The 14826-nt window shown below is 38.9% G+C and overlaps 2 protein-coding genes across 2 annotated transcripts; both read right to left on the bottom strand.

Moving 5' to 3' along the window:
* Window positions 1-2597: 2597 nt before the first annotated feature.
* Window positions 2598-7618, bottom strand: LOC131466991 (sialic acid synthase-like). Its single transcript, XM_058640649.1, has 6 exons — window positions 7356-7618; window positions 6125-6340; window positions 5454-5553; window positions 4727-4881; window positions 4189-4455; window positions 2598-3582 (listed from the first exon to the last, which is right to left on the bottom strand). Exons 1-6 carry the CDS (start codon window positions 7485-7487, stop codon window positions 3373-3375), a joined length of 1080 nt encoding a protein of 359 aa, XP_058496632.1. The 5' UTR covers window positions 7488-7618; the 3' UTR covers window positions 2598-3372.
* A 654-nt stretch (window positions 7619-8272) lies between these two features.
* Window positions 8273-14226, bottom strand: LOC131466992 (sialic acid synthase-like). Its single transcript, XM_058640650.1, has 6 exons — window positions 14018-14226; window positions 13704-13919; window positions 13470-13569; window positions 12372-12526; window positions 9978-10244; window positions 8273-8858 (listed from the first exon to the last, which is right to left on the bottom strand). Exons 1-6 carry the CDS (start codon window positions 14147-14149, stop codon window positions 8673-8675), a joined length of 1056 nt encoding a protein of 351 aa, XP_058496633.1. The 5' UTR covers window positions 14150-14226; the 3' UTR covers window positions 8273-8672.
* Between the last annotated feature and the right edge of the window lie 600 nt (window positions 14227-14826).

The raw sequence follows: 14826 nt of genomic DNA, 5'->3' as shown, positions 1-14826 counted from the left end.
CAGTTTTTTAAGTATCGTATAATTATAGTAAAATATATTTGATATTTTTTCAATTAATTAGTTATTTAATTAATCAATTAAGAAAAAAGTATTAATATAAACTTTGGCAGCTGGTGACACATTCCCTGCTGGGAACCAGCCTTTGTTTCTCACTTCCTACTGTTCTTATCCAGTTAAACAGGGGCATACTTAATGGACTGGACTGCTATCCTTCGCTTACAGTCACTCTCTTTCATCACCCAGCCGTGACCATGGAGTAACACTGAAAATCTTGCTCAAATAAAAGTCAGGTTTCATGATTTCTCTGGCTGTATGTTGGTTGCTCTCCGGACTGGGAAATTCTAACTTAAGATTGTCATAATGTAGGATTACATGTCAAGGCCACAGCTTGAGGTCACGCCTGGTTCGGAGCAGAGGTGTTTGACCACAGTACACAGATTCTTTTTAGGCCATCGCTGCTAGATTAACGGCTATGTAAAGTCCTGACAAGGCTAAACTTGTTACACAAGCAACCAAGTTAACCTCCTTTCAGGTAGGCTGAGGAACATCGCCTGCAGAAACTGAAATACAGATAAGTCTCTTGGCATGCAGAAGGAAAACCTCACTTGACCTTCGGTAGATGTTTCAGGTTAGTCCATTTTACACTTGGTGGGGGGGGGGGGCTATCTCAGCTGACATAGGGTGATGGGTGGGGACACATAGAGACAAACAACGATCCACTCACATTCAAAACAAAAATAAATACCAGTGTGGTCCAGTAAGAGGTGACTTTATATGGATTTACAATGCACTTATTTCAGTAAGCTGTAAAGTTTGTTATTTTTTTGCGTTCATTTGAGTGCCATTTTTTACTGGCGATGAAAAGTGAAAGAGATTCCCGTTGGTCTGTGAAGCTGAGATCAGCGGCAGCTTATGGACTTAAAGCTCCTGCCTGAAATAGCTGCTAAGTTATACATGATTTAGAGAGAAACCCTTCATCTATGAGCAGGGAGAGCCCAGGCAACCGATCGATGGGAGTTACAGCCTCTTCAGGGACACTGGCCACTCAGGAAGACACGCCCCCAATCCTTTACACCTATCAGCCACACCCAGGTTACAGTTTTCTCCGAACATTTTTGCACAAAATATGGAAAATTTGGCCCAATTTTCTCAAAACCTTGAACACAAACTGAAAGTGGAACGTGTTAAAATCAATATTATATACTTGTGTCTTAAAAGGAATACTTTTTTTTTTTTGCCAATCGCCATGTTACATATTCAAATAAGGGTGTTGCAAATGCACGGTTTTGTAGATGAACAAAATTGACAAAATAATGCAATTTGCGGCCAAAGATTTGCAAAACTGTGATTTACACAAATATTTGAGTGAGACCAATGGAAGTGTGTTTAGACTGCAGCAGCTTAGAGTCGTGTTGTTATGCGAGTTCACAGAATTCTGTGCACGGTAACATTTTGGCGTGTATAAAATGGCGCATTTCGACAGGTCCACCCTCTATGACACCTGAATAGAGGAAAGATGATAATTATCTAACGCTCTCATGCCTTGAGGTGAGAATTGATAAACCTTTTTAACAGGTTAAGTCTCAAAAGTTTAGTTTAGACGTCAAAGGGGCCGTCATGATGAAGTCTACTCTGTTGCAGCTACTCACAATCTGCTTATGTTTCAAAAACAGTAGCTTACATTTCAAGTGTAAAATAGAAAATGTGGGCCCACTATTGAATCATTAATCCCAACACATTACGGACAGTTAATCGTCATAGCTGAGACAGCAGGTGTAGAAGGATATGAGTTCTACACAGTCCCACCTCTTCATCCATGACACTGGAGGCCACAGACAGACAACTAAGCATAAAATCCTCTGCCTCTTAAATGCAGAGAGGATTACACCTGCATGTCATTGAATGGGATGTTAAACCGTCAACCACATAATTAAAACAAATAAGAGAGAGCATGGGTGTGTGTGTCAAGTCTTGGGAGAATGAGGGGAAACTTTCACAGTGGCAAAGACTTGTTTTTCCTGCTTTGAACTCACGCTGACAAAAGGTTGACTCTCCAATCCAGTCAGTCGTGATATGAACAAGAGAGGAGCAGCTCCATCTAGAGATCAAATCAACAAAACTCCAGTGAGTTAGAGTCAAACTGAGACTTGAAGGAAGAAGAATGTAGCACTAAAAAGTAGAGCTGCACAGTATGATAATAAAAAAATTCTAATATCAGGATTTTAAAAAAAATCCTGATAAAAAAAAACACCTCAAAATGTCCAACAAGGAAACACTTAGTCTACATCTTATAACATTTATGTTTAGATTCTTACCAAGACTTTTAAGAGAGGATGAAAAAGAACTGCAAAGAAAGAATCTTCTCAAATCCGAGTTGCATGAGGAACATAGAGTTGCAACAACCTTTTGTTGTCAGGCACACAGAATATTAAGGTGCCAAGAGCAATTTTTGATGACATGCCCTAGGCCATGAATTGTAGTACAATAAACAATACTGACAGAGAGAAATGTTGAACTTTAAAAATCCAGCCACGACAACGAGTGTACCTCTCTACATGCTTCACAGCTGTCAAACACCAAAGCAAATTGCACGGAGATTTTGGCAAAGCTGATATTTTTATTGGAAGGCTTCATCTTTTCAGATCATTGTAGATGTTTCAACAGAGTCCAAACAGATTTCAACAAGTATATGTTATAACCCTCTTATAACCATCATGATAATCAGGATACCTGGATTTATTTTGATTTTTTTTTGGCAGTGGAATTATCAAGATAACTTCAACTTTCAATCAAATATCTGGCAATTATATCTGGAATTACGGTACCGAGAAGCTGACGTCACAAACGTGTGACGTGCTGGTGAATGTTGTTGGGGATTGGACGGTCGGAACAGCTGCATAAATACAAAACCTGCCATATTTAGTCACAGAAATGGCACTGTCAATCTTAACAGCTCCTTAAGTACAAAGGAAATTACTCCGACCTTTGAACAGGCACTTTGATTATCAGAGCCGTGTGATAAAATGACCAGTAGCAGTAGCGCTTATCTACAAGCTGAAAGATAAGCTACAAAGCTACTTGCAAGATAATGACATGGTTTTAAGTACTATTAAGGCAACTTTGAGGAGCCACAGCTATATCCACACTATTAGACTTTAATTACAATTAATGTCCAATTACAGTAGATCACCTTTTGCTGAGTGCCCGTCCATGATCTGAAAGTCAGGAATGTCAGCAACAAAATAAAATTACCATCAAAGTTCCACGAATGTCATGATTGGTGCCTTTAGAATTATCCTCAGGGGAAACTTTTCCCCTTGCCTCTCAAATGAAGTGCCTATGTTTTTTTTCCCCTGCCCGTCTCAAACAACCTCAGCATTTAGCCCTTTTTCCATAACTGTCCACCACTGCCGGCACAACGCTCTCATCCTCCTCCACGTCCTCCGTCACAGTCTTACCAACCAGCTGGAAAATGTCCTCCGCTGTGACGCCCATGGGCTCGGCCACTTTCACTGTCAACATGTCTAGAGACAGGACAGTTCCCTTGGGGATCTTCACTTTGGCTACCACCGATTTACCCAACTGGTGGGGGGGGGGGGGGGGGGGGGGGGGGAAGAGGTCAAATGACAGTGTTATTGATCTAAAAGCACAAACTTAACGATACACTGTGTAAAAATGTACAATTTAAGGCATAAAATAACCATGATATGTCTTTAGCGATCGTTCATGTTTATGTCATACGATAACACAGCGAGATGGGTGAGCAAAACAAGTGTCCACATTGGAGATGCAAAATGTAGATGAAAGTGGAGAGGTATGTTGGTTGATTTAATCCCCTCCACATGTTGCCGACATGTGAAAATTAACTAAATAGGCTTATTTATAAAAATAAAACATAAGGTGGGACAGTTTTTGATATGTATGGGTATACGCATGAACACTTCTGGCAACCAACGACAGCCTTGTTTGGAAATCTCAACCATTGCTTGAATTTGGATAGCAGTACGCATGTTGAACACTACTAGACACAGTTTTATATACTTTTATATATTTATATATATATATATATATATATATATATATATATATATATATATATATATAAATATAAATATATATATATATATATATCCATATTTAACTCTTGTGATTATTCGTATATTCATTTGAAGAAAGAGTATATGTCACCTTATCGTGGCATGGCTTTTCGCAGGGTAACATCTGCTTGACGCCGTTACCCATTGCCCTCTCAACGAGCCGGATAGAGCGGACCAGCTCAGTCAGCTCAGACGGCTCCAGTGAGGCTTCATGGTCATTTCCCTTCCACGTCTTGTTCAAGGTTATGTGGCGCTCGATAATCTTTGCTCCAAGAGCCACAGCTGCCACAGAAATATGAATCCCAGACTCGTGGCCGGAATAACCAATGGGAATATCAGGAAATTCCTTCTGGTATTCCTGTTTTGAGTAAATAAGTGATGATAAATGTTATGTGTCATAATGCTTGTATGTCAGAATCAGCTTCTAGCTACAGTTAATAATGTTAATAACGTAGGGTTATTAACATTAAGTGAAAAGCATTTTAATGAAACATTTCTAAAAAAGAAAAATCCAAGGCTATTCTGTTTACAGTGATCACTCTACCGACTCTAACACAAAGAGCAATTTAAAGATGAAATATTTGCATGATGACTCACATGGGAGGAGACACCTGTTCTACTCGTCTTACCTTGATCACGCTGAGGTTGACGTCTTCAGCTTCCAGTGGGTAGGCGCTGGTGCACTGCAGGATTGCAAAGTTCTGGTTGTGTTCTTTCACAGTCTTGTAGACTCGGCGCATTGTATCCATGGACTGCATCCCACTGGACACGACCATGGGACGTCCTGAGACACACAAACACAACGGCAACAAGTTGATCGTTACAACGCAACGCTTCTTACCTTCAGAGCTGCAGCAATTCATAAAGTCATGTCAATGCAAAGCAAATCTCTGCTTATAATCAACACAAGTCTTTTTTTTTATAAAGTCATTGATCTGGTTCGAATTGTCCAAATGTTCTCATGTTGTCCAGATATTCCACTTCCGCATTGCAACCATTTGTGTGTGAATCCAGTTTCCACGGAGAAGACATTCAGAGAATATTCATCCACACCCAGAACAAAGTTTAGGTCATTACATTTTATTACCAAGAAGCATGCAATTATGTACACGTACATTTTTTCGACAGACAGATTAATCAATTATTAAAATGATCATTAGTGAATGAAAAAAAAAAGTTGATATTTATAGACTTCCTCGCAAAGTTCTCTTTGAGTTGCCCCTTAATGGCTAACTGCAAATGTTGTCCTACTCCCTGGGCTTCACTGTTCACTTTTTTTAAATACAGTCTATGTATAAAATACATCCACATCATTCACGTGTTTATGACTGTGAATAATGACCAGGCGATGCTCACCCTTCTTGGCAGTCTTCTCCAGGTATGGAAAGTTGTTGGTGTCTCCCGATCCCACTTTGAAGAAAGGCACATTGAGCTCATGGAGAAACTCCACTGCCATCTAAAGTCAGAGAAGATTGTGGTTAAAGCTGTAGTGCATAACGTTTCAAATATAAAGGAATGTCTGTTACATTCAAACCTTTGTCAAATTTGTTGTTTTTTGTTTTGTTTTCGTGTCAGTGACACATTTTATGTCATGACGGAGAAAGCAAGGCAAGAAGCACAGAGTTAAAGTAAAGCGTCATACAGCAGCACTACGAAAACACTAAGAAGCACATATTTTTTATAATGATTTTAGCTTCTCATATACAAGATTTCCTGATATTGAAAATACATGCTCCAGCAACAGTGCTCCCATCAACTGACTACGCGTGTGCATGTGCAAAGGATGCAGTCTGGACAACTAAATCTACGGTAAAATACAGGTATACAACACACAACTTACTAAAGTACTGTAGGATAAACTCTGCCGCTCAGCTTCTGTCACTTTTTCTCTCTATCCGTGTGTGAGTTTTTGTAATTACTCAGAGATGTCCACAGGGGGCAATAGTGGTTCTGCACTGGAGCTTTAAACTCACACTTATAAACCTGAGCTTGACTGAAACGTCATGAAGCCTCTCCATCTTTCTTACCTCATCCATCCCTGAGGCTGTGAAGAAGATCCCCACCTCCTCAGCATATTTCTGCAGCTCCCTGTACTGCTCATGGCTGAACTCCAGGTGGCGCTTGTGTTCACCATACGTTTTTCCCCAAGAGTGCTTGGAAGTGTAGGTCCGCTCCAAGGCTTGCTTGTTAAATTTATGCTCCAATTCACTCTTCTGAAATTTGGCACAGTCAGCCCCACAGTCCTGTGAAGGTGGATATACTGTACAGTAAGTGGGGGCCGAAAAAAACGGAGATGAAGCATGGAAATAATTTATGGGTCAATTAATAATGGGTCGTCCAGAGCAGTCATGTTTCCTGGGGAACAGGAAACATGAAATTGTGATTTATATATATATATAAAAAAAATCAATCAATCAATCAATTGGAAATGGCTGGTTTAAATTTTAAAACTCACATTATGTCACATGAATGGCATAGTCTAAAACGTGATACTACTAATGGGCGGAAGGTACCTGGCTGAAGAAGAGGGAGTTTACAGTGGGATAATGGCAGAGAAAGCTACGCTAAGAGATGCCCCATCCGCGTTCAATAAGTAGACTTTATGCACTTCATGTTCTCCATGTTGTGAATAAATAGAGAAATCTTGCACTTTTAGCTTTTCATGGACGTTTCGTTTTGTTCAGTTAGACAGTTAGATATTGTGACGTATCGCGACATGATTGTCGTGCAATATATTGATTATCACAGAGCCGTATCGTGATATTATTGGTATCGTGGACCGCTTATAGCGTATTGTGGGGTACTCACTATGTGATTCCTACCCCTAATTTTTAGAATAGTTATATTATTGGGCTGTCAGATGAAAAATCAAATACAGTTGGGAGGAATGAACAAAAACATGTCATGTACAGGAGCTTTACTACAACTACACCAGCATGGTAGAGTTATTCTGTGGCATGTATACATTTAAAAAACAAATTCCACTTTATAATATTCTACAATATGGTTCAATATCAATATCCTTTACACAAAAAGTCAATTTACAATCACATTACAATTAAAATAAAAACGTTAAAGGTACACGAGGACACTGTAGCTGTGTATAATATCATATTCAAATATAAATTGCACTTTTTAAAGTGAATTTTTACAAAATGAGACGTTGTGTCCTGCTGTGCGCGCTGTTTAAGATAACAAACATGCTGAAAGAGGGAAACAAGTATCTCTATGCGTCGTCGTTCAGTGTGGTTATATTACCTTTGCCATTTTGATCATTTTCTTGGCAATCTCAATGTCTCCCTGGTGGTTTTGCCCTATTTCCGCTATGATGAAGCACGGATGGTTGCCGCCGATCATTCTACCAGGACACAGCTCAAACTTTAAAGGCATTTTGTTGATGGAATTAATAAAGACCGAGGAACGACCAGAGAAAGTAAGTATTTAACACACGACTGGACAGAGGAGGGAGTCAGCTGTACGTCTGAGGAGTGGGAGAAGCGACCGGACCAGTCAGAGAGCTGCACATCCTGTACGTGAGACAGCACTTCCGCTTTTGTAGTTCAACGTAAAAGCTTTCTGATTAATATTTTCATTATTCTCTCTTTTCGGTTGCTCTTTATGTTTCCATATTATGCTATATAAATAAATATGAATAACAAATACATAATACATTATAATTTCATATAAAAACGCGAAAACATGTCAGTAAATGGGCTTGAAAACCAAGTTAATATCTGAAAGACATCATGAGTTATTATTCTGTGGTAAACTGTTGAACATAGTGCTCAGACAGGACAGCAACAATGATGTAGGACTAGAATAGAGAGTTGTTTAAAATGTCAGACTTTTTATTTGCAAAGTTACACAGAAAAGTGATACATTTTTTGTAATTAATTGTAAATTTCCCCAAACATCAGTATACATATTTAGGCACAGTTGATAACAAAGAGAATAATTATTACCATTGCTCAATGTTATGAATAAAGAAAACAGTGGTGACAATGCAAAATGATATCACAAGCCACCTTTTTAGTTTTTTTGCACAAACGTGTTTGCATGTGGGCTATCATGTTTACACAGAGCAAAACACAAAGCAGTCATTCAACTATTAATTTGTAGTTAGTTATTTAAGATTATTATTTTGAATGCAGAAGATAGAGAAGCATACAGCATAATGATGATTGTATGGGCTTTCATTTTTAGAGTAATTGTGTTGCGCACTTGTTATAACTGTTATAAAATGATTCGGAAACAGACCTTTTAACATGACACCCCACAATCAAACTGCTTTTAACTATCGTTTCACACCAGCACACCCCCTGATAGTAAACAGCATCACATGGGGTAATTTTTGCCTTTCTTTAACAGTACTGAAACTGTTGTCTTTCTCTTTATCAAACCCTTTGTCTGCAGGGTGTCACACAGACTCTTTCTCTCTACAGTGTCTCTTTCTGTTGACACACTGCCTGTTTATCTTCTACCTGTCTGCCACTCTTTCTCCCTCATTGTTTGTCCTTCTATTTCCCTCTCTGTCTGTCTGTCTGCCTGTCTCTCCGAATCATGGTGGAAGATCTGTTATTCTATCATGTCGGCCAAAATGCTGTCGTCCCCCTCCACGTCCACTTTAAGCTTTTTGCCCACCAGCTGCTGCATATTCTCAGGAGCGATGCCCTTTGGCTCGCCAACCTTCACAGCAAACATGTCCAGGCTCAGCACCTCGCCTTTGCTGATGGCGTTTTTGGCCACCACTGACTTGCCCAACTGGAAAGAAAAAGGAGAAGACACTTGACGGATTAATAAAACTGACAGACAGCAAAACAAATGACGTTAAGATTGTGAAGTAAGTTGATAATTACTTAATTATAATGTATTTGTGACTTTCCTGAACTAACATGATGGCACTGCAGAAAACAACAGCATCAAAGCAAACTATGAAAGGTTAAAAACCATAGACAGTTTGCCCTGTGGCTTTGCTGGATGAACACAACCTAAACGTAGTAATTTATTGAATAGCCATCAAGGGGGCGACTCTGCTAGTTGCAAAAAGATGTATGTTTGAAAGGAAATTCATGGGAAAATAAGACTTCTTCTCACTTGATCAGTGACATTTTTCAATCGCTTGTTTCATGGTCTACCTTAAAGGCACATGGTGTCAATTTTGTAAATGATGTTCCCAGTTAGAGAAAAACAGATGATAAGGCACATTTGACTTGACACCAGTGTGATTGACATCCAATAAGAGCCTGGTTTTCAGGTGACGTCCACAAATTTCTGGTTGTAAAACTTCGACATGGGGTTGGGGCAAATCCCCAGTCTTGAGGCTTCGAAACAGGAAATGATAATGCGTTACGATCAAGTGATACCGCACCTTGTGGAAGATACCAGCTGTCAATCAGTCTGTTGTCCACTCATTCTGCGTGTGCTATAGTTTATAGTCTATTTTCATCTCAACAGGAATTTGTTTTATTTGTCCTGAAACTAAACTTTTGATTGAGGCCATTAAATCCTGTGTTTCCTATAGACTTCCATTCACAACATGCTTCTTTTTGCAACCACTGGTGGCTATTCAACATTCTTACTTCCTGATTGACTTCACCCAGCAAACCAGAACACTTCTAAGTATATGTTCTGTGTTATGTTATATATGTATATATATATATATATATATATATATATATATATATATATACATATATATGTATATATATATATATATATATATATATATATATATATATATATATATATATATATATATATATATATACATATATATATATATATATGTATATATATATATATATATATATGTTTTTTGTTTTTTTTTATATGAGAGACTAACTGGGGGAAAAGGTTGACACTGACTCAAACCAAACCAACCTTATCATGGCATGTCTTCTCACAGGGCAGCATCTGCTTTACAGGCGTTCCCATTGCCATCTCCACCAGCCGGATGGCTCGGACCATCTCTGCCAGCTCAGATGGGTCCAGAGATGCAGCATGGTCATTCCCCTTCCAGGTCTTATCCAGGGTCACATGGCGTTCCACAACCTTTGCTCCCATCGCCACTGCAGCCACTGAGATATAGATCCCCTGCTCATGTCCAGAATATCCAATAGGAACATCTGGGAATTCCTTTTGGTATTCCTTGAAAAAAAAGTGAAAGGGCACAAGTTTGCCACTAATACTTGAACTGTGTGTCGTGTATACTGTTTGTTATCTTTTCTTTCTTTTAAAATGTGTATGTGAATTATCAGTAATGCAAGTGTTGCTGTTTTAATAATTATTATTTATAATAAAATTATTAAAGTTTGAATGATTCATGGACAAACTTGAGACAAGGGTGGGAAATTTACCTTGCAGGCTTCTCAGAGACAACATGACAAAAGATAAAATCACCACTCCCACATGGTGTCACTGGCTAAAAGGAATGCTGACACACACAGACACAATCACACACACACACACACAAAGGAAAGTAGACAGTTTGATTGTTTGTTAACCCAACATACAAATATGCTCTTCCTCCTCCAACGTTTGGTGAGAGTGTCTGATGAAGGAGGGAGGGAGGCATGTTGGCTGAGACAGCAGTTTCCAGTTTAACTGGTCTTCATGGGCATTCACCAAACTGAAGTGGAATAAAATAAACATTCATCATCATACCAAAGTATGATCGACCTGTCCTGGTAAGGGAATCTGTTAATCCTGTGGTATCAACCTCTAGGGCTTTTTATTTAGTACTTTTAGTATGAGATTTTTTTTTAATGGTCATGCAGACAACAAGAAGATGTATATAAAATACTTTCATACACATGCTCATGTGTTAAAGACATCAACGTCAGTGAGGGAGAAAAGTTCTCTTTCAAATTGAAAGTCTACTGTAACTTCACAGAGTGACAGGTCACAAAGATAAAAGAGTAAGCATAGTGTAAACACTTTTCTGAATCTCATACATGTACGTCAGGAACGTGTTGTTTAACATTCTCAATTCAAAAATGCCCCGGTATGTGGAAAGTTATGGCATCTCAGCTTCCTCACGACAGCTAACTGAAACTGAATTGTGTGTTTATGAAACAAACTAAAATTGTAGTGAAAATGTACTTATGGTCCTTTTCCACTATACGGTCCCAGCTCGCCTCGCCTCGCCTCGCCACGGCACGGTTTAGGTTGCTTTTCCACTAAAAAATTAGTACCTACTCAATGTGGGCAGAGTCATCACTGCACGGCTGCATGAAACTGCCGTCACTTCGTTTTACACGCGACACACACAAACGAGTGACTAGTGACTTGAAAAGCAGTTGTTTAAGCAAGTTTTACTGAATCCTTAGAATCAGATAATTAAAACTATGTGTTTTAAGCACAGACTCTGTCTGACATGGTCACTGGACTGAAATACAGCGGCAGGGTTTGTGATGCCACTCACCAGTCGCGATCAGCAGTGCTGTAGTTAAATACACCAGACTCCTCTGTTAAATATTGAGATTTTATAGTATAGTAACATAGTATCGCCTCAGTTCGCTTGGAACCTTGCCACTAAAAGTCAAGCCGGTGGAAACATGCCATCAGTTTTCGTCTAAATTCATCTCATACACAATCCTTTTGAGTTCAGATGAGGACGTTTTATTTGAGACAGCATTTCGATTCATTCATAATAAAATGTTTTTAATTTGTTTTTGTTTAAAATGTAGAACATAAGGCTACATAACATTTGTGATGTAGTTAATTGGGTTGATCCAACCTCAGCAGTATGAGATTTTTCTTTAATGGTTACTAAATAAAAACTAAAACTAAAGAAAACTCCTATTATAATATTATATATCCTATTATAAAAGCTATTATAACCTTCTAGGACTAGGTTTGCTCGCAGCATACTGAAAACTGAAGCAGACATTGAGTTTTAAGTTATCCACGAGAGATTGAAATCATTTTCAAATGGGAGGAAGCACACCTTTGATGCAGGGACAGTGTATATTAAAGGTTAAAATGTGTCATCTCTGGAGTACAACAGGGATTAGTAAGGGTCTCTGAGACATGTGAATGGTACTAGATTCTGAAAAACACATTACATTTGACTCCAATACATTCACGTTTGATGTCACAACATCTGTCGAGCAGCGTCACCCTCATGGATAACGAGTGCTTGAAACCCTGTCACGTCTAACACGCAAAGTGGAACGACAGGTTGCCGACTCTAACACAAAGATCAATTTAAAGATTAGATATTTGCATAATGACTCACATGTGAGGAGACACCTGTTCCTCATCTCATTTTACCTTGATCACGCAGAGGTTGACGTCTTTGGGATCCAGTGGATAGGCGCTGGTGCACTGCAGCAGAGTGAAGTTCTTGTTGTGCTCCTTCACGGTGTTGTAGACTCGCCGGATCGTCTCCATGGACTGCATCCCAGTGGACACCACCATGGGACGTCCTGACACAGAGACAAAGTGATGTGTCATAGTTTTCACACACATATATATGTATCATCACTTTTTTAAGCTTGGCCATTACACAAAGTATCATTTGAATGACCATAATGTGATAAACAGTACTATCGAAGATAGAGAGCAACTCTCAGAGTCATATTTTGTACAACCCCACCCATGACTCACAAAATATTTACCCATTCATTCCGCACGCAGTTATCAAGGGGCATATCATTTTATTTTTTTAAGCAGTGTTAATCTGGACATGGAGCTTTTCTTGTCAGCTGTGTTTGTCTGTTTTCTTTATTGGTATATTTCACATGGCAAGAGTTAGTGAAAAGACCCATTTTCATCTGTAGTCATAGGCCTGATTCTGCAATAATCTCCGTTAAAAAAAAATCTGAGGATGAAAAAAAATGAATCCATATTTAAATTTGGATTAGGATTTCTGTTGTTCACTGCAAGGTAAACAACAGTGTATTGCACTTTTTTTTGGCACCTGTTATTCAATTCAATTCAATTCAATTCAATTTTATTTGTATAGCGCCAAATCATAACATACATTATCTCAAGGCACTGTACATAGACAACATCAAAGAGAGCAGAGAACCCCAACAGTTCACACATTGAGCAAGCACTAGGCATCAGTGGAGAGGAAAAAAAACTCCCTCTTAACAGAAAGAAATCTCTGACAGAACCTGTTATCTGTTTTTCCAGACCACACCTAGCAATGCAAATAGGTGTAGTCTAATAATAAAAAAAAAATAATAATACCAAACATCAAGCTTGGTTTAAAGAGAGAAGACAGCTGTGGGAAATCAATTTACCTTTCGGCTCAGTCATCAGAGATTAAAAAAACAAAACAAAACAAACACAATGAAACTTAATTGTGCAACCCTTTACAGTTGTCATACAGTTGTCAGCGTAGTATGCTACACCATTGTGTACCTTTTTTGGCAGTTCTCTCCAGATACGGGAAGTTGTTAGCATCGCAGGAGGCAACTTTGATGAAAGGCACATCCAGCTCATGCAGGAACTCCATAGCCATCTGTGGGAATGAATGTCAGTATGGAGCACATAAACTACAGACGGTGTATTCTGCTATGTCAAAGTATCGTTAGGTTAAATAAAGTCATGTACCACACTGTCCTTTTTCACCACATTCATTAAAACATGTGTTACCTCATCCATTCCAGAGGCCGTCAAGAAGATGCCAATTTCTGTCGCATACTTCTTCAGCTCCCTGTACTGATCGTGGCTGAACTCCAAGTGGCGCTTGTGGTCCCCGTAGGTTTTGCCCCAGGAGTGCACTGAGTTGTAAGGACGTTCCAAAGCTTTCTTGCTGAATTTATACTCTAATTCACTTTTCTGAAACTTAGCACAGTCAGCACCACAGTCCTGCAGTGACAGAGGAGAGGAGAGAGAATACATTTGACAGCACAAATCAACATACATGTTTTATTTATCTATTTTTACAGAAACCTTCTTTAAATTACCTTTGCCATCTTGATCATCTTTTTTGCAATCTCTATGTCACCCTGGTGGTTTTGCCCAATTTCAGCAATGATGAAGCAGGGATGGTTACCCCCGATCATTCTACCAGGACACAGCTCAAACTGCAGAGGCATCTTTGCTCGTGGAGAAGTGATGAGTGACAGCAAACCGTCTTGCAGGTCTCACAGAGTGAAATGTGAGCGCTTTTAAAGTGAGCTTCCCTCTTATGTTGAGAAGGTGGAACAGTTAAAAGGGTTCCACCTCCCTCTCTCTCTCTCTCTCTCTCTCCTGACACTAGACCAATGACAAGGTGTAAAGAGCTGACGAAAGACAGACACCTGCTGTTATCACCTTTTTAAAATTCTGACACATCACTCACGCACGCAAGCACACCCTGAAAAAGCCCTTTAAAGATGTTTGAACAGATTTGAATGCTTTTTTATAATGAATGTGTTCGTTGCATTATATGTGTACAGGATGTGGAAAACATGATACAAGTGATGACAAGTGTGCACAACTTAGACAATAGCGCTTCATATGACTACCCAGATAAGTGATGGCATTAATGTTCTATAAAATGGACCAAAATTATAAAGATGAAGCTGTTTAAAAGTCAATCTTCTTATGTGTTTAACCATTTTGAGTCTTACCTTGTCTAATCTTTTCAAAATCTCAGATAAACTAATAAAGATTGCACCAGGTGGCGCTTCGAGGAAAAACTATATCATGTTTGAGACTAATGGTTAGGTTACATCTTACTTCGTTGTACACTGTTCTTGCATCAGAAACTAAAGATGATATCATTTAACCT

Source organism: Solea solea, chromosome 10 (genome assembly GCF_958295425.1).
Source record: "Solea solea chromosome 10, fSolSol10.1, whole genome shotgun sequence".
In the NCBI taxonomy this organism is placed as follows: Eukaryota; Metazoa; Chordata; class Actinopteri; order Pleuronectiformes; family Soleidae; genus Solea; species Solea solea.
Note: the sequence above shows the minus strand (reverse complement) of the source record. Positions and strands in the feature narration are given on the sequence as shown.

Excerpts from the sequence above, each read along its gene's own strand:
- LOC131466991 (XM_058640649.1), bottom strand. The coding sequence starts at position 7,487 with ATGCCTTTAAAGTTTGAGCTGTGTCCTGGTAGAATGATCGGCGGCAAC. Across the intron at positions 5,554-6,124 it reads CAGCCTCAGGGATGGATGAG|ATGGCAGTGGAGTTTCTCCA; the intron begins GTAAGAAAGATG and ends CTCTGACTTTAG. Across the intron at positions 4,456-4,726 it reads TCAACCTCAGCGTGATCAAG|GAATACCAGAAGGAATTTCC; the intron begins GTAAGACGAGTA and ends TACTCAAAACAG.
- LOC131466992 (XM_058640650.1), bottom strand. The coding sequence starts at position 14,149 with ATGCCTCTGCAGTTTGAGCTGTGTCCTGGTAGAATGATCGGGGGTAAC. Across the intron at positions 10,245-12,371 it reads TCAACCTCTGCGTGATCAAG|GAATACCAAAAGGAATTCCC; the intron begins GTAAAATGAGAT and ends TTTTTTTTCAAG. Across the intron at positions 8,859-9,977 it reads AGAAGACATGCCATGATAAG|TTGGGCAAGTCAGTGGTGGC; the intron begins GTTGGTTTGGTT and ends TTTTCTTTCCAG.